This window comes from Dinoponera quadriceps, unplaced genomic scaffold (assembly GCF_001313825.1).
Source record: "Dinoponera quadriceps isolate SergipeBrazil2010 unplaced genomic scaffold, ASM131382v1 scaffold4585, whole genome shotgun sequence".
NCBI lineage: Eukaryota > Metazoa > Arthropoda > Insecta > Hymenoptera > Formicidae > Dinoponera > Dinoponera quadriceps.
In genome coordinates this window covers 306,847-325,943 of record NW_014559030.1, presented here as the reverse complement: position 1 = coordinate 325,943, position 19,097 = coordinate 306,847, and the positions used below count along the sequence as shown (strand labels likewise).

General features: G+C 45.4%; 4 protein-coding genes across 6 annotated transcripts in view; 2 read left to right on the top strand and 2 right to left on the bottom strand.

Moving 5' to 3' along the window:
* The first annotated feature begins 573 nt into the window (after positions 1–573).
* LOC106750132 (peptidylprolyl isomerase domain and WD repeat-containing protein 1) lies at positions 574–3,552 on the top strand. Of its 2 annotated transcripts, XM_014630240.1 has the most exons (8): positions 574–751; positions 853–955; positions 1,042–1,238; positions 1,337–1,530; positions 1,616–1,953; positions 2,021–2,210; positions 2,408–2,983; positions 3,390–3,552. In XM_014630240.1, exons 1-8 carry the CDS (start codon positions 655–657, stop codon positions 3,531–3,533), a joined length of 1,839 nt encoding a protein of 612 aa, XP_014485726.1. In that variant the 5' UTR covers positions 574–654; the 3' UTR covers positions 3,534–3,552. The 2 variants fall into 2 exon arrangements, with proteins under 2 accessions (XP_014485726.1, XP_014485727.1); XM_014630241.1 differs by lacking the exon at positions 574–751 and having other exon boundaries at positions 952–968.
* A 2,053-nt stretch (positions 3,553–5,605) lies between these two features.
* LOC106750133 (pickpocket protein 28) lies at positions 5,606–10,775 on the bottom strand. The gene is made up of 12 exons (XM_014630242.1): positions 10,400–10,775; positions 9,581–9,723; positions 9,279–9,466; positions 8,725–8,875; positions 8,497–8,636; positions 8,310–8,406; positions 7,714–7,977; positions 7,161–7,266; positions 6,792–6,851; positions 6,293–6,428; positions 6,083–6,189; positions 5,606–5,931 (listed from the first exon to the last, which is right to left on the bottom strand). The coding sequence occupies exons 1-12, from the start codon at positions 10,446–10,448 to the stop codon at positions 5,621–5,623; spliced, it is 1,752 nt and encodes a 583-aa protein (XP_014485728.1). The 5' UTR covers positions 10,449–10,775; the 3' UTR covers positions 5,606–5,620.
* Positions 10,776–10,874: 99 nt separating this feature from the next.
* Positions 10,875–19,097, bottom strand: part of LOC106750113 (heterogeneous nuclear ribonucleoprotein K) — a 102,134-nt gene continuing 93,911 nt past the window's right edge. The window contains exons 11-14 of the mRNA XM_014630214.1: positions 18,935–19,081; positions 18,070–18,227; positions 17,212–17,381; positions 10,875–15,341 (exon numbers count right to left, since the gene is read on the bottom strand). Coding sequence (XP_014485700.1) covers positions 15,314–15,341; positions 17,212–17,381; positions 18,070–18,227; positions 18,935–19,081 — 503 coding nt within the window. The 3' untranslated portion in view covers positions 10,875–15,313. The remainder of the gene's footprint in view (positions 15,342–17,211; positions 17,382–18,069; positions 18,228–18,934; positions 19,082–19,097) is intronic.
* LOC106750136 (cytochrome b5-like) overlaps positions 15,348–19,097 on the top strand; it is a 12,039-nt gene continuing 8,289 nt past the window's right edge. For both annotated transcript variants that reach the window (XM_014630245.1, XM_014630244.1), the window contains exon 1: positions 15,348–15,442. The gene's annotated coding sequence lies outside the window, so the exon portion shown is untranslated. The remainder of the gene's footprint in view (positions 15,443–19,097) is intronic.

Genomic DNA, 19,097 nt, shown 5'->3' with positions numbered 1-19,097 from the left:
ATATATATATATATATATATATATATATATATATATATATAATTATATATGTTGAATACATATATATATAAAATTATATATATTGAATTATAACACTTAAAATAATAATTATATAAGTATTATAATGTAAAAACATGTAATGCGACTTAATACAACATTACCTTGTATTTAATTACAATTTCTATTAAAGTTATAATTACATTGACTTTTTACCTATAATTGCAAAATATATATTCTCCATAGTATAATAAATATAATTTTAAATTATACAAGGTTGCATTATGCGTTGTATATTTTGTATCAAGTGATTTTTTATATTATATTAACTTTGTTAAAATTTCATAAAAAAAAGAGTGAATCTTAAATAGCTTTTCTATTACCTATTACTTTCTCCTTTGTGTCGTATGCCCGATATAAATTTAAAACTGGCACTCAAACCAAAGGGATGTTGTGTGTTAATGTTATCTACTGAAAAAATGCGCGGACACCGGTAGCGCAGTTCATGTTTGTGAACATAGAGGCGCTTCGCACACGAGAATTACGCAAGCCGACCTATGACCCTTCTCATTGTTTTCTGTGGCGGTGTACAAGTGTCGTGAAACAATAGAGGTTATATTTATTATTACAGAATTGGAAATTATATAAATTATAATAATGTCAAACAGGAAGCGTGAACATGAAGAGAGTGACGCGGAAGATGATTGGATCGGTCCGCTACCTTCGGAAGCTGCGCCACAGAAGAAACAACGAGGTAAATTTGATTTTCCACATGAATAGCTCACTAATAAATGCTCGTTAAAATCCATGGATATTTATCTATGTATTTTTTACGCGTGTATGTCCCTTTTACAGTTCTGGAGTACGAGCAGGTGTACATTGATAATCTGCCGTGCTGTGAGTGCTACGAGAAGTCTTACATGCATAGGGACGTCATTACTCATATTGTAGTAACAAAGTTAGTATCCCACGTAAGTAACAACGCATTGTCGCGCAAAAATCGTCGGTTGAAGAACTTATTCTCGACAGAATATGTTGATACAGGTCAGGCTTTGTGATAACAGCCAGTTGTGACGGACACGTCAAGTTTTGGAAGAAACAAGAGGAACTGATCGAATTTGTAAAACATTTCCGGGCACATCTGATGACGATACAATCAATATCCGCCAGTTGCAACGGCACTCATATGTGTTCGGTTAGCATAGACAAGACTATGAAAATCTTCGACGTCATTAATTTTGGTGAGTGCGATAGATTCACGTATCCGAACTTCGGATGCGACTTTTGACTTAATGCGTTTATAGAAGCAATTTAATTGGCAATTGTGTTGCAATTTAAGATATGATAAATATGATAAAACTGGACTTTGTACCGCTTTGTGCCGAGTGGATATATTCAGCCGGTGATGCGATCGCTGCGGTGGCAGTTTCCTCCCAGGACTCCAGCAAAATATACATCTACGATGGTCAGGGAACTAATACACCTCTGCGTGTAATCGAAAGATTACATACCAAACCAGTTACCATCATGAAAGTAAGAAGTCAGGACTGACTGATCACATGGCGTAAACCTGTCGCTCCCAGCAGGACGATCAAGTAACGCAATGATTCGTTTGCAGTACAATCCCGTCTACGAGACATGCATCTCCGTCGACAAGGCGGGCATATTGGAATACTGGACGGGCCCGAAAACGGGGTACAGATTTCCCAAGTGCATATCGTTCGAATCGAAGCTGGACACCGACTTGTTCGAGTTCGCTAAAAACAAGACTTACCCGTGCGGCTTAGCGGTGTCGCCGGACGGCAAACGATTCGCGTCGCTCAGCGGCGACAGGAAGGTCCGAGTCTTCAATTTCCGCACGGGAAAACTGTACAGAATATTCGACGAGACGCTCCAGAGGTTCACCGAGTTACAGAAGACTGTACTGCAGCTCCCGAACATGGAGTTTGGACGCAGGTGCGGCTTCTTCTCGCGCGATCGTATTTCTCTCTCAACGTATGAATGTTACATGTGTGCATTGCAGGTTGGCGGTCGAGAGGGAACTCGACAAAACCGAGATCAATCTGGGAAATATCATTTTCGACGAATCTGGTTACATTATCTTGTACTCGACGATGTTGGGCATCAAAATGGTGAATCTCTACACGAACCGTTGTATTAAAATCATGGGGAAGCCGGAAAACATACGGCCGATGCAGCTGGCACTGTTCCAGGTATTCGGTGTATTTTTCTCCAAACGAACGAACTACTCCGGGCGATAGGTGAAATCTGAATAATGTTAGTGATTCGGGACACGCTTGACTCAGTTGAAATGAAAAGTGCAAATCCGAAAAATGTTGATTGAAACTTCGAGGAATTCAGGGAGTACCTGTAATAACGATCAACACTCACGAATGGATAATATGTACAGGGAAAGGCGAGAAAGACGACCGCCGCGTTGACCGTCGAGATGGAGGCGTCCGAGAACCCGACGATAGAAATGAACCGTCCGGACCCGACGTTGTTCTGCACCGCTCACAAGAAGAATCGTTTCTACATGTTCACGAGACGCGAGCCGGAGGACACGAAGAGCCAGGAATGCGACCGGGACGTCTTCAACGAGAAACCGTCGAAGGAGGACATCATATCCTCCACCGAGACCACGAACATGCAGAAGATATACGACACCGCGATCATCCACACGGCGCTCGGCGACATCCATGTGAATCTCTTCGGCAAGGACGTTCCCAAGACCGTCGAGAACTTCTGCGTGCACGCGAAGAACGGCTATTACAACGGCCACATATTCCACCGAGTCATCAAGGGCTTCATGATACAGACGGGCGACCCCACCGGAACCGGCACCGGCGGCGAAAGCATATGGGGAGGCGAGTTCGAGGATGAATTCAGGCCGAACTTGAAGCACGACAGGCCGTACACCTTGAGCATGGCCAACGCGGGTGCGAATACGAACGGTAGCCAGTTCTTCATCACGCTGACGCCGACGGTGAGTCGACGACGTGTCGATTACGAGTGGAGAAGTTATTCTACGGATTTCCGTGAAGAACTCGATTCTGTCGGGCACGACTTTCAGGTCGCTCCTCTTCCCGAAGAAGCGAACCGAAATGTTCACGCCGGGAACAAATCCGCGGAGGACGCGGCGATAACTCGGTTTAGGCCAAGTTGAGCGTTTCTCCACCGTGAAAGTCTTAAATGTCCGGCGGCATTTTATTTGTTTCCTTTCTTTCTTCCGATGACTCGCCACTGAAACAAACCGGTCTCGATATGTATTATTGAATAAAGTTAGGCGAGCTGTCCAAGTATCGGCTTTGAAATCTTCACGAGAACTTTATCGGACAAGCCGGTAGGTAAAAATTGTACATTCGACATGACGCGAACACTTTTGCTTTCAGCCCTGGCTGGACAACAAGCACACCGTTTTCGGCCGGGTTCACAAGGGCATGGAGGTCGTGCAGAATATCAGTCAAGTGAAGACGAATCCGAAGACCGACAAGCCTTACGACGACATACGCATAGTCAGCGTAACTGTAAAATAGCTTTATAAAATAAACATTCCGCCGTGCTGTTTGTACAAAACGCTTCTCGATGCTCGCTGTCCGGCGATGCCCGCGATTCATTCATCTTTGCGCATCTGATACAAAACTCCCCGGACGAAATTGTATGTTCCGGTGCCGCAGGTGAACAAGTTCACGCTGAACAGGTTGTAATTCTTAGGCGTGATCACCAACGAGTATCTGAAATCGCGCGAATTCCACCAAGCTGTAGAAGTAAAACGGCGCTTTCGAATCAATTCGGAGCGAGCTTAGTGTTTCACCTGGACCATATAGCGCCTGTGATCATAAGGCTCGCGGTTTGACTGAGGGAAATCGTATCCGGGGGTCGATTGATGTCTCCTATGCCGGCGAACACCAGACCCCACTTGAACGTCGGCGCCCAGAAGAACACAGTGGTCGGGCCTGTGCGGATCGAAAGTGATCTTTCCTGCCCTGCGAGACTAATTCAGGACCTATACACGCTTCTCTCGCGAGATTACGGTGTCTTACCCGCAGGATGCAGAAACGCAGCGCGGAATCGCTCCGGCAGGAGCGCGGAGATCCGCAACATCAACGTCCGATAGGCGCTGCTTTTGCCGGGCAACGTCATCGTTTCGACGCCTTTCTCCGACTAACGGCAAGAAATATACGTTACAAACATGTAAATACGGCACAAAAACGATGAAAAGTGTAAAGCCTGTAACAAAGACTGCGTCAGGACGATAACTGAGATGAACGCATAACTGACGTTTCACAGTCGCTCTGCGAGCCGACGAGTCTTTCATTTTCTTTTCGCATGAAACTGCAGTTTCATCACGCGACGGTCTTTTGCTCAACAAAATATCCATCAGAGAGCACACTGAAGTTTCGGCGCGGTGTAATGTAAATTAACAGTGACGGTTAAATTAAAGTAAGATGGATTATCAGAGGGATGAATTGAAAAGGAGATAAGCGAAAGTACGGAACATCGGAGTTTGCGACCAAGTTGTAAAAAAATCGGTGGGAAATGGAAATAGTTTGCAGGAGGAGAAGCGAGAAAGTGCCGGGCTGGAACGACATGGAGGAGTTGAAGCATCTGATATGCAGTATCGACGAGCAGTGCGTATAAACGCCAAATTTCGACGAATCGCATTACAACTGGTTAAATGAACATTTTTATACGCGGAAGCGCGAGGACGCCTGCGACTTGTCTTCTCTCAAGCACAGTTTTGTCATAATTTTGTGAAGCAACGTACTGTTTGCAGCAAATGCCCGAGAGCCACGAGACCACCGTCGTGCAGCATAGTGCTGCCTCCGAGGATCGAGGAGTTCTCCTGCGAGCCTGCACCTCAAAGGCCACCGTGCGTCCCTCTGCCTCGATGTTGCCCGATAACACCTGGACCATGTTGCATTGATCTTTTGCCACCTCCAGCAACACCACCAGCAAGGTTACGACTTCCTGAACGAAGCCCGAAACCATGCTCTTATCGCAGTCCCTTACCTTGCAATCCGTACAAATGTGGAGCCGATTGACTTGAGATGAAATCCTGAAGAACGTGAAAATGATATACAAAAATGTCGATTATAAACGAGGTCCTAACTGGCTGATAAAGCTCGTAAAAATTAATGAAAGTTCGAATGAATGTTGAAAGAATGTGTTAGACAAGGTTTCTCCCGGAGGTAATGAATGCACAAATCACGTGGAATAAGAGACTCTACAGTTTCTACAGCTGAATAGAAACCAGATGAAAATCGGTGGCAAGAAATATCTGTGCTATCACGACTTTGATGCAAACATTCAGCAGCGTTAAGACTCGATTGAGACGACCGAGAGCGATTGGCTGAGTAGAAACCTCCTACAGGAATCTTCCTGCTCCTACAGCCAAATTTTTGTCCTCAGACAACGGAAAATTCAGCAGAGGAATTGTTTTCTTCCATCCTCGAAGCCGCAATTGTTTTATTTATCCTTCGAAAGTAATCATTACCATAATTGTAATTCTATATGTCGTTATCTTTTAATTTTTAAAATTGCATTTCTTAATAATAAACAAATAAATAAATTCCAAAAGAGACGGTCTCTCTCGGTGTCGTCTCGACGATCGAAATCCGCTTCAGAACTTGACGCGTTTGTTATATGCGTCGTCGAAGTCCATCCTCTTGTGTCGCTGAAGGCTCGGCTGATACCACGAGACGTCAACGCGCTTGTCGACGGCATCCCGATAGTTACGTGGCTTCTGCAGCTGGATCTTCTCAGTGGGGATCGACAGGAACACTTCCGCGGCCGGTGGCAAACTTTTCCCGCGCGATTGCTCGGTCTGCGACTTGCGGACCTTGAAAAACTCCCGCACCAAGAGGTAAACCAGCTCGATCACGCTCATGACGGAACCGCCGAGGCAGAGGCCGAAAATACCGCCGAAGGACGCTGAAACGTGCAACTTTGTTAAAAGAAAAAACAAATTGCAAATTCGAGGATACTTTTTTCTTTTTCTACGTGCTATTAATATGCAGCTAAAATTGAAAAGAGTTCCTGAGAAAATGGTTTGACAGATGAACTACCCTAACGATCGACTCACCGAGCAGTCCATCCCAACTGAGAATGCTCTCCTTGCGGTACTCGACGTACGAGATGTCGCCGAAGAATACGTACACTATCGATATGTTGTCCAGATCCAAGCCATGCCTGTGAAATACAGAACGCTTTCGCACGTTTCTATAAAAATAAGCCGAATAATCTCTCGTCGACGAGAAAGGAAATCCTCCGCGGAAAAGGTAAACGAACTCACGTTAATTCCGACTCGTATCCCACATTCACGTCCATCTTGACACCTTCCGCATCAATCGAGTACATGATATCGCTGCATTGAGGCAGACATCCTTTGCAAGTCTTTTTACTCGCCCTATCCTCTCCCGACAGCGATTCTAAATTTCGCAAAAGTATGCTGTATACGTAATTTTGTAGAAGATACAGTGAAATATTTTGCGTTGCAAACAATCCACCTTGATTTTTGTGTTATTTTAGCAATAGGGATACGTTAAAAAATATATTAAATAACATAAATATATTAAATTAATATATTCACCTTGTTAAAGTAACACAAATTTAGATAGGCAATTTATAATGCAAAGTTTTTACTGTGTATGCAACTGTAATGTAAGTAAGGTGAAAGTGCCGATTGCCTGATTTGACAGATTTGACAAATCGGTTGCGAGTTAAGTAAAAAATTACCGAAGTTACTTCACATTAAATTGGCACGTTTACCTTATGATATAATTAAATTATCCTACCTCGGCGAGCCAAGATGCAATCTACGTCGGTCAAGTAACACGTTCTTACTCCGATATCTGCCAACACACGGGAGACTTTAATGCGTCACAGTCATCAAGCCGACTCGACTGAAATTTCCGGTGGTGGATTCCCGTGAAAAGGGAACTCGCGTGAATCCATAGGATATAGGATGTTAAAAATCTATATAGGACTCGTTTTTTTTTTTTAATAGGAGAGAACTCGAAGATATCGCGTGTACTTTTAAAAATCACACAAGATTCGAATTTTCTCCTATACCGCGACAACAATAAAGAAACACCATTCCTTTATGTAAACGTGACGTCAACATCTTCCACGTGAATATTCGCAGTCTTCCAGTGACTTACGTGTTTCTGGGTAGTAAAACGGCAAACAGCCGCACTGGGTCTGGTAACTCTTGGCTATGCAATCGGACACACACGACTGGAAACTGTAATGCCCTTCACCTGGTATCTGCGGTTTCATCCGTCATATAAATACACAGGATCTCGAGTGTGTCTCGCAAGACTCACCGGGAATAAGATATATTGAGCAATATAATTCTTTCAAATATTATAAAAATGTCTTTAACATTTTTAAATATTAAAATGTCAAAGTTATTCATAACAATATCTATTCAATGTTTAAAACTACACATTAAAAAATATTACACGCTACTGAATATCATTGTACAATAATTGCAATAATTCTCGTCAGTGATTTTTTGTCCACTAGAATTTTACATGCGTATTGCTGCTATTTTTTTGGAGGGAGGGGGGGGGGGTTAGAACCAGAAGAAGGGGTAAGGCGAAAAAAATTNGGGGGGGGGGGTTAGAACCAGAAGAAGGTGTAAGGCGAAAAAAATTCATAATTTTAGTGGGATTTCTCTCGATGCAAACGTTGCGGCAAGCATGCGTCTACCTCGTTGTCGAACAAGCACAAACGCTTCTCCCGGGGGAGGTCGCGCATATTGTCCATGCTCTTGATGGAAGTGCCGGAAACAGATATCGCCAGGACGTGACTGGGCGGCACGGACGCGATTTGCGCACCGATGTCGGGAAAATCGATCGGGTCGTGTATGAGGATCGAGGCGCCCACGTAGGGCCGCACCGAGCCTTTGTAATTGTAACGATCGATATTTAAGGCGACCGCGAGTCCCATGTCGCGACCGCTTCCTGGAGCTTTCTACAGAGAAGCATTGAACTCACCAATTGCTCTTGAAAATGTTCACGATGACTTTTATCCTTGATCAATCTAATTGACAATTTAAAATTGCTATCAGTCTCAAGTACTGCCTGTCTTTTTAATCTTTATCTTCTTAACTTACTATCTTGCTAACGCAGATAAAAATTAAACTTTTCAATTGTTGTTGAACAAGTTACACAACTGAAAACTGCACGGAAAAAAGTTTGCTCGAGTTTGCCCGATAATAAATGAACCAAACCGCGTTTTAATCGAAAGAAAACAGAATTTCTGATTACAACAACCAAATTTGGTTAATAGAAACCACACATTACCAGAATCCTGCGCACACCCGGCTGGTACTCGAAAGTGACATTGAAATCGGTGGAATTCTCATGAACCTCCGGCTGATCGAGCTCGTCGTCATCGTATCTGTCGAGAATTATCAGGTGGTTTGCGTACGAAACGATCTCGGCGCTCGTGCGAGCGCCGAAGCGAGCGATAAATCTTCACGGAGATTACCTGTGCTTCAAGCCATGATGAAAGTTGAAGGCACAGCAAAAGCCCTCCTTCGACTTCACCTTCTTGAATATCTTGTCGCAGTCGTAAAGTTGCCCGAGCCAAGCGCATTTCACCAACAACGCGCTGCAGGGTTGCATTAACTGCCGATGATATCATCGCAGTTAATCCCACGAGTTTCTCGTTCTCGTATGATTATCAATCAGAGTAAACTGTATGAAGGACGATTACTTTGTTCATTAACATATCGACCGTCATGCCGAGTATTTCCAGGATGTTTTTCGCGGTGGTGTTGTCGATCAGAACCTTGTTCGGTCGCACCAGTCTCAAGAGAGAAGAGAAAAATCTCTCGGTCTCGTTCAGGGTGATTCCGTTCATCCATCTGTCGAATCAAGCGAAATTGTGTGTCGCGTGATGCACGATTAATCGGACGCGGAAAGCTTACAGCTTATAGCGAATTCGATCATCCTACATCAGATTTTACCAAAAGCCATTACAAGTCCAAATAAGTCCATATAAGTCCAAATACAATTGAATAATGTGACACACAATATCATTATTAAACGTTTAATCGTTCAAAATATTCATATGCTTATTCATACTGAGAGAAAAATATCTAATATTTCTAATTATAAACATCATAGTGAAAGAACTATAGGAGAAAGTCGGACAAAAGGAAGGAATTAAGAGAATCTCGATCCTTTTAATTTCTTGCCTCCCGATTGGATTACAAACTGCAATTGCTTTTGGACGGAGCAAACCGCTAGCAAACATCTCACGCTCACAGCTGTTTGGCGATAATATCGGCGTGCGGGCGATAAATTTTATTATTGTTGCACACGGTAACGGCCGGAAATGGCAGGTCCCATATCAGATTCGACGTGTCGATAGTGGTCGCTATCGGGTTCCTCGAATAATTCGCCCACAAGCGAAGCATGAGTACGACGCAGAAGGTGATGGCGGACACGCACACCTGCCGGACACATATATAAGAGTAACGTGTGTAAATCGTGTGTTTTCGATCTGCGAAATATTACAAAACACAGTCCGACGATACGCCGAGCTGAGACCACCGTAATGTTCTCACCATGGACCAAAGAGTACTTTCGAACACCGTCGAGCCGTCCACGGTTATATAACGAAAGCCGTGCAAACTCGTATTCTTGCAATAAACGTAAAACCATCCGTTCAAGTATTTCTTCACATTAAGCGTCAAGCATCTGTAATATCCTGCAACATCGTGACACACACCCATCTATATGAGAGATTAATCCGTTTATGGATGGAAAATGCACAACGGAGAGTTTCGTTATTACAATCCCTAAAATTCTTCGAGGAAAATCCAAACGAGGAGAATTAATGCTCCAAACGTGAGTGAGAGAATTCGCCCGAAGCGGGCGAGGAAGTCATACACTCTCGAATTCGAATTACTCGACTACTGCTCTGTTTTACGAATGGAATTTCACGCGGGCAGGACGAGCCGGTAATTAAATTTTCCTGAAGTCGCCTGGGGACCAGGCGAAAACTCGGTCGTACGAGCAGAAAGTTTACTAAAAACTACAAGTCCGTTAGCGTAACTGAATATTTTATTGCCTGGGAACCAGACGAAAACTCCGTCGTAGGAACAAAGAGATTCCCCATAGGAGATTTCTATAGTGAGAAAGAAATGCTTGGAAATATTTACAAATGAGATGTAAGGTTTGTTTTTCTACACGGAAAAAAAGATCGGTGGGACTCCGTAATCCTTCCCTCCGTGTGTAAAATAAACCTTACGTTCTACAAATAAATTTTCAAGCATTTCTCAGTGCACTCAGTCAATGGACTCTATTCAGTTGCAGGAGCCGAGTAATTTTTTTCGTGCGCTCGACGAAGCTCGGAGATCGAGTATTAACGGCGTATCCCTCACCGCGTTTCAGGTCTTCCAGTCTGGCCTTCTTGTCGCCGTGGCTTTTCATGTTTGCGACTTCGCCAAACAGTCATGTAACGCTACGCACGTGTGCCGGGAGAATCGCCGAATGAGACTGAACGTATATCGCAGGCCTATAATTTCTCTGACCGCAGGCGACCACTTTTTATTTCCCGTTCGGTCATTACCCGTCGTTCAATTTTCTACCAATATCCCTAAGTAGCTCGACGGGAGGGGCTTTCCAGCAATCGTTAAACCCTTCGAGCATTCGCTTACTCGCAAACTTCGATTACTCACCCGCGAAGGATGGCGTATTCATCCTGATAGCGCCGAGCTCTATAATTTCGGATTATTACTCGTCATACTTTGAGCTGGCTTTTCCCCGGGCTACTTTCCCCTAAGTAACGAGAAAAACTCCGCGTGGACGATACGTCTGGTTTCATTTAGATGAGTTTAAGAAATCAGCACTATAATCTCGTTTTGCTTTGTACTAACTTTTATTTGACAAATAAAAAGTATCCATTACAAATAATTGTAAACTGTATATCTTATACAGTACACGCACATCGTGATACGAATGAGTGTGTAGCGCTCTCTCTTTCTCTCTCCCATTTATGATCATGTTATACCTCGCATACTATTTCTCTTTCAACCCTGCCGCGATTCCGAAAGACCAGCTGTAATAACCGGCTTAATATATATCTGGCTACAATATTTTCTCCACGCACACGTTACTCGCACACGCATCTACGCATAAACACACACACTCTCTCTCTCTCTCTCTCTCTCTCTCTTTCTTTCGCTGCCATTCACACACGCGTGCTTGTGTGCCTCGTCGTAGTGAAACGGGTTACAATTAACAAGTGTGTGTTTGTGTGTGTATGTGTGTTATTGTTAGACGAAAAATGCATACACGCGGACGAAGCTTCGCGCGGAACAGTTTTGATTCGATTTATTCATTGCGGGGCATCGCACGCCTGTCTCTTAATAAAGGGGGGGAAACCGCGACTCCCACGTGGACTTTCCGCCGGGTCAAGGTGATTCCGCAAGACTGTTCACAGATCGACAGCCTCGACACACCTTCCTTGTCGCCGTCTGCGCCGAAATCGTTATCTAATCTAGATCGATCTAAAAAAAAAGAGAGTTCAAGAGAACAATCGGTAAAAACGATGCTACAAAATAAATGTATAATGCAAAACACAATTATACGCTCGCTGTGTTAAAAAAAAAAAAGGAACGAGAAACTCGCACATTCGGTACCTCATACTCCAATTCGAACAATGATAGAGGAATACAAAAAGGACGAAAAAAAAATCCACGATTTTGATCGAGAAAAGGGAAGAAAAGAAACAGAAGAAGCTTCGCGTCGCGAACGAGCGCGATTCCTCACTTCCGTGAACAGTCGGCCGAAATCCCGCCGCCCTGTGAGAATGTGGGAGATCTCTAAGGTCTACGAAGCCAGCCGTCGCGTGAATTCGCGCGTGAGAGCGCGCCGGCGAATCGATCGGAGCCGCATGGCGAATTGCGCGACAATTTCCGCCGAGTGGTCGTGCCTCTCTGGCGCGCCTCTTGTAAACCCTTCACGCAAGTCCACGGCGCGACGGCACGATCCTAAAGTGCGACAGACTGTCAAGTATCATGCCTACTACTGGTCGGTACGCGTCTGTTAGTGGACACCCTGCCGCGGCCAAGATGCTTTACAAATGCCCTTTGTAGGTACCCCGGGGTAAGGGGAGGCGACGGTTACTGACCAGACTATGTTTCGGGGATCGGAGGAGAGAGAGGAAAGGGCAATTTACGAATTAACTTTCGAAACCGACCATTCGGGTGGCAGGAAAAAGGATCGACGATATCAGGTGTACGGGCGGTCGTTTGTTCGTTCGTTCGTTCGTTCGTTCGTTCGTTCGTTCGCTCGCTCGCTCGCTCATTCGACGTATTACGTCGACACCATGCTCTCTCATCCACCGCGAGCTTGCACACGCTTTCAATACAGCCCGACGTATGTCGTGTCGACGACTCATGCCCGACCTCGCCCACGTCGATTAGACTTGAGTTTAAAGCGCTTCTTCGGACAGTGACTTCAAGTCGACGTTAATGAGATCGGGCATCGGTCCGGATCTACGTTAGACGTGGTAAGCTTCCAGTCTTTCGCTCTAGTCGTTAAACCGGTAGATTTTCAGCGAAACCAGTTTTCCCCAGCAATGCCAAAAGTCGTACCAGCGCTCGAGTCCTCGAAACTGCAACGTTTTCTGCTGAGAATTACGTTACGTTAATTTAGTGCTTGGAGCAAAAAGGCTAAAGGCCTGCTACGCACATCGTACGGACTTAGCTTGTTGCTCGAAGCAATAAAATATGAAGTAATTTCTGCCAAGAGTTGTGATGACGCTTGAATCTTGTGAATCGCGATGTCTGCGTGGCGTTCAACACCCTTTCCATTGGAAATTGCGTTACAATTTGATACTCGGAACAAAAAGCCGAAGGCTACACTTATTGTAGATCCGGACTTAATCTTCGGACGAGTATATTTGTGCGTGCGCTCGCCCAAGAATCAAATTAGCCGTTTAGTCTTTCTTCCCTTCCTAGTATCTCTTCTTCTTCTCCTTTCAAGGGCGGTTCCTTTGATCACGATCGCTCGGTCGGCCGTGTTGAGGAATATTATTTCTCTTTTTCAGTACAATCGCGTTAATTGCACTTGGATAATTATCTAAATCGGGCACTATTCGTCAATAAAGTGCACGATCGACCGAGCAACCTGGTGTGTGTGTGTGTGTGTGTGTCTCGGGATGGTTACGCGGTAGAAATACATGTATATTTACAGATCACGTTGTTTGTGTATGCTGAATCCGACCGTCTGGGAGACTCGGGTAGTGTTTTCGTACATCTTTTCATGTTCACACGGAGATTTCGGAATGAGGATTTTACACATCGACGAGGGCGATCACGAGATGAAACTGTTTCTCTCTCTTTTTTCCACTTTTTCTCGCCGCGATGCAACGCAGCGTCGTAGTCCGATGATTAATCTACATTGGGGTTTACCAGGATTCGCGCACGTTTCTCGTTAGTAAGGCTGTACAATATGATACAGAAAAGTAACTGTATATAGAGCGAGAGATGCGATCGGAAAAATGAACCGGAGACTGTGTTTGCATTCGCGCTCGTCAGGAAACAACGGATCGTTCACGCGACAGACGCCGATTTACTGATAGATTTTTTTTTTTACGTTGCTAATGCGACGGATTTCGTTGCAGATTCAGTTACGATTTCTTTCATTTTTCTTCCTCCTCTCTCCCTCCCTCTCTTTCTCTCTCCTATACTTTTTCGTCGTCACCTGGACTGACGATCATTCAGTAACGGTTCCCTCTTCGCCGATGGTGCCCCCTTAGCTTATGTTTCTTCGTTAATCCTAAGTATATTTTTTTTTTTACTCATTATCGCATATAACACTAAGAACACCGCTTATGCGTACGCTTATGGGGTGAAGGTATCATTAGTGCAGGATTCGGGTGGGATACAATAACGCAGAAAATATATATTCTTATCAATAATCGTACGGTAATAATAATAACTAAGAATAATGATCACTATAAAAGAGATAATAATGCAACAGCAGAAACGTTGTACGTGGCAATTGTGGAAGGAAGAAAGGGCGTTAATGTGTGTATGTATGTGTATGTGTGGTCTTATGTACAACTCTGATTTGTCCGTTTCCTTTCTTGCTACATATATTCGTCTAATAAAATCTTCTACCCCACTCCCTCTCTCTCTCTCTCTTTCTCACGTTTCTTCTCCCGCTCGCGGCGATCTCTCCGTTCGACACACTAAATCGCCCCTCGCGCTCGTTGCGCGTTTACCTTTAAGAAAGAAAAAGACCGAGGGACTGTAAGGTAGAGAGAGTGGCCTGTAAATGATTCGTATAAAAAAAGAAACGCAAACGGGAAGGAGTGTGCGTTGTCTCGGCGTTCGGGAGAGTCGTCGCTCGACGCGTGCTCTCGGTTTCAAATTGGCTCTCGCGCGCGCGCGCGCGCGTCTCAGTCGTCCCGTTGACACACACGCTTGTACGGCTGCGAAAATCAAGGCCACGTCGATCCCCGGTCTCGGCGAAAGGATTCTATCGTAGGTCGACGTGTCGTCTACGAGCGAAAACTCCACGGAGGAAGAGGAAAATCAAGGGAGAAAACTGAGGAAAAGGATGGGAAAAACACGTACGAGGCCTGTCGTAAAAATAGCGCGCGCTACTATTGCGGTAAAAAGGAAAAGGGGGAAAAAAAAGATCACTCTTTGGACTTCATTCAAGCGACAAATACAAAGTTTCCTTCGGGAATGCTAAACGTCGGGGAACACGGTTTGCCCGCCAGTTTGAAACCCCCTAAACTCCCCCCACCGTCGTGTGATTCGGACACGATGCACAAAAGAGAGTTTCTATTACTAGTGAAGAAAGGCCGACATTGAAAACGTTAGCGGTTCGATGCGCGTCGAGTCAGTTAGCTCTCCGCGGGATGCGATCGCGAACGACCGAGTATCCCTGAGGATGGTGTTGATGTTGATGGTGGTGGTCAGCTCGCCACACGCTCAAGACGGCTCACGTTCAGCATCGATCGCGAAAAAGCGTTTTGCTCTTCTCGGGAGAGGGTGATTCACGTGTGTGATGTGTGCGTATACAGATGGACCGTCGTCGTAGTCGTCGTCGTCGTCATCGTGTAGTCGCAGTCGTCCTTTTCGCGTGCGCGCACGCGCGCACTCGTTTCTGCGGGTGCATACATCGTGTACCATCGTGGTGCTTCAAGTTTCAGTCCCGCTCTTTTAGCGTTTATATACGTGTGTGTTTGCCCACAAAATATTTCTAGAGAAAAAAAAAACGTTACGAAAACGCATCTTTGGCTCCCCCCTCCCCCCGAATGCATCCTTCACCACGTCTTAGTAATGATCTGCATTCTCGTGAACGCTGGAACAGAAAGAACGAAAACGGGTCTTGATTAGCTCGTACATCGACATCTCGCCCCGGCGTCGGGGGGAGGGGGGGCAATATAAGCGAGGAAGTGAGTGGTGAGTGATTTAAGATATAACATACATTCGGTCTCGTTCGTACTAACGTTCCCAGAACATCGTCGTCGCAGTATGTTAATGCCTTTGGTATTTCTCATTAACACGTTGAGTGCCGCGTCGGTTTGCATTGTTTGCAAAGTGAGAGATACGGTGAACAGATACGCAACGTGCGTCTTTGTTCTCGTCTCGCCAGCCGTACTGAGTCGACTTTTAAAGCGACTTTTAAGCGCACTTTGATACGCAACTTAACGAAAACGCGGCCGAGTGTGACCGTCATGGCATTCTCAACGCGTCGGACGCAAACTCGTTTCACGGAGGGGGGTTAATTAAAAAATAAAGGCGCAGAATAAATGAGCAAGCGTTCGCGTGAACGGGGGCAGCTGACGCCGTCGCCGGGATCAAATGTGGGGGGAAAGAAGGCCTCAATTCGACGATGACTGGACGAATGTTACAAATACAAATACTCGGACACGGTCGCAATGATAAATGGCGGTTCGGTAAGGCTTAATTATACACATATTAGAGAATGGTACAGAGTCAATTGCGCAATCGAGTTACGTAAGTCGTCGCAGCGATAGCCCGCGATAGCCCCGGACGGCCGGTTAACGCAGCAACGGCCGAGATTACGACGCGATGTCGACAACGACGAGCGAACGGAGCGCAGCGGGATTGGTGTGTGTTAGTTCCAAAAGCCAGGTCTCGGGAAGCGACGTTCGTGAGCGCCTTTGTAGGATGATTAGTGATTCCTTGTTACATCGAAAGTAGAACAACAAAATCACTAGTCTTCCATACAACGGCGCTCGAATTTCCCCCTCACGCTGCTGGGCTAGAGGGGGTTCTCTCCTCCCTCTCTCCCTCTCTCTCCACAGCGCGTGTCCTCCTTCCGTCCGTCTCACTCTCTCCCTCCCCCTTTCTCTCTCTCTCTCTCTCTCTCTCTCTATAACTTTCGACACTCCTCCACCTTTGCGAGTGTTATATTGCCTCTTCGTTCGTTTGGTTAGTCGGATTGCGTGTTAGTTCTTCGGAGGTGAGATGAGATGAGTCGATGCGCGATCGGCGAGGTATGGAAGCGGAAAGTATTAACTGCGGCTGCCACGTAGGATTTGTTATCACGCAACGAGAAAACGGTAGAGGAGGCAGAGGCGCTCCAATCGATCGAACGGCGCATAAAATCGAAGGGTATCAACGCCAAATACACATGTACATATATATATATATATATATATTTGTTTGCAGGATAACACGCGCCGCGAATCAATTTGATTTTACATTTGCACGTCAGAACCGAGATTTGCGAGATCACGATCGTGTTTCCCCTCTTCCTGGTCTATATAACACAGTTATTTGTACGAACGCTGATACTCCCCTTCGATTTTATTAACAATTGCTCTTTTCCTGTACATCGCAGGTTTTCTTTTTTTTTTATGCGAAGCATAAAATCACGCCAAAGCAGCGCGGCAAACGATAAAACGACAAACGACACGGAGAGAGTACAATATCGTACAATTTAATGTAACAATATGCGCTTAAAACGTACGCGCTATGAATATTAACACCCACAGTGCGCGTGTGTAACCTTTCTACGATTTTAGCGGCGCATTTGTAACAGTGAGTACGTTCGATTCCCAGTTTTATCGGCGCAGTATGATGATGGGGGAGGGGGGAGGAGGGTTCAGAGTTAAACATGAGATGAGAAGCAGATGCGCAGCGAGTTTTTTCGAGTCAAGTCCACGGCAAAATGTAATATGCGTGCGTTACACGATAATTACCTCTGCTGCAGCAGGTACTGGGCCATTTGTATCTGACTTGGTATCCCGGTGATAGTAATGATACGATCGTTACTGCCGGGCAGCGGCTCGTCGATAGTTATGCCAGCACCGCTGTCGGACCTGATTTTTCGGATTCTCGCGCCGCCCTTGCCAATTATAGCTCCGGCCAACTATAAGCAGAGACGGGGCGATTTCTTGACTACTATTAATTCACGTGGTTTAGGGAGCAAATAAATTAAATACATCTAAGGCGGGAGGTAACGATGAAATAAAACGAACACGCTCCCGTAACGAAAGCTTTTACGCTGGGAGAGAAAAATGGCTAATAAAATTCATTAAAAGCGGTTGCCACGCGGTGGAAAATTTTGTGCAAATAACGGTACGTGAAAATTCGAGCGTCACTTTAACGAGTATGTTAAAAAGTAACATGTTTATAAGATATGCTAATTTAACGCATATACACGCACCCTCGAATATATTCCCATGTTTAAGATAACAAAGAAATTTCAGTGAATCGTGTTTACATACAAATTTTTACCGTGAAATATTGTTTAATGTTAATTAGTTACTTTTTGGCGTAAGCTCTAAATTATCTCTTTGTTGGTAACACTTATTTGTTACTCTTCGTGGTAACACTTATTACAAAGATTTCCCTTGACTATCATTCTTTCACTATGCGATCACAGTTACAAATACCAAACGCACGTTTCCCTCAGTGTCTCGAAAGAAGACAAGTTTCAAGTACGCACGATAAAAAATCTTATGTTGAAAATCTGATTAACACGGAAATTTTAACAAGGGCCGATTTTAACACTGAATATTTTTCACCGCGCAGGAAGTAGAGTTTAATCGACTCACGTCCTTAGGGATGGTGACTTGAGTGCTGGTTTTGTTTCCACCCATGTTGCCCTGGTTCCCTTGGTTGTTTCCACCCATCGGTGGACCGCCCATCCCCGCGTTACCACCGCCACCACCTAAGCCGTTGGGCGCGCCTCCTTGCATTCCCCATCCATCACCTGCGACAAAAGGAACATTAACGGACTCATATTTCACGCGCGCGCGCGCGTATTCCCGAATATTTCGCCGGCGTACGGCAACATCAACGTTGAACGTAAGTTGTCGTCGGTATCGTTAGTATCTCAAAACCCCGACGGTGTTTTGACATGTTCACGCTGGGTGTCACGTGCCGTGGCATAAAATACACCCCCCTCCCCCCGGAGCAAAATAGTCGTCGCACGATTGCAACCTCAATCGCGGCGAGGAACGTGTCTGTCGTCACCAAAGAAATCTCTAAATTCGCGACTGAGACGCCAAGGACGACTTTCATCGACTTCTGATTAATCTAACGGACAATTAATCGACCAAGAACCGCCGATGTGGAAAAAAAAAAACAGTTTGTGGTCGAAACGATTGAGGGGAAAAAAATCTCTTTCCAAACCTCTATTAAAAATCGCTACCGGTCAAATATCACCTGGTCCATTTCGTCGAACATACGCGGAATCGCTCATTTTTTTTGGCGACTCTGTTCCGAACGAAAATTCAACAAAATTGCGATACAGTTTCCCGAAAAATTACATTCGTCGCCCGAACAAAATATATTACGCAGCCAGAAATATCGTCGTTGAAAAATCATCCCGACGACTCGATGAAGAAGCCAGGCGCCGTGTAACGCTCGTAGGGATCATCGAGAGAGTTCAAATCGAAGTTTCACACACATCCGTACCATTATAATTCCCACCGCCGAAGGGTGGCGGTCCGCCGCGGTTTCCGCCGCCGTATCCACCACCGCCACCGCCGCCACCGCTGCTGCCGCCGCCGCCGCCGCTGCGGCCACCGTCGTAGCCACCGCCGCCGCCGCCGCCGCCACTGCCTCCTCCGCCGCTGCC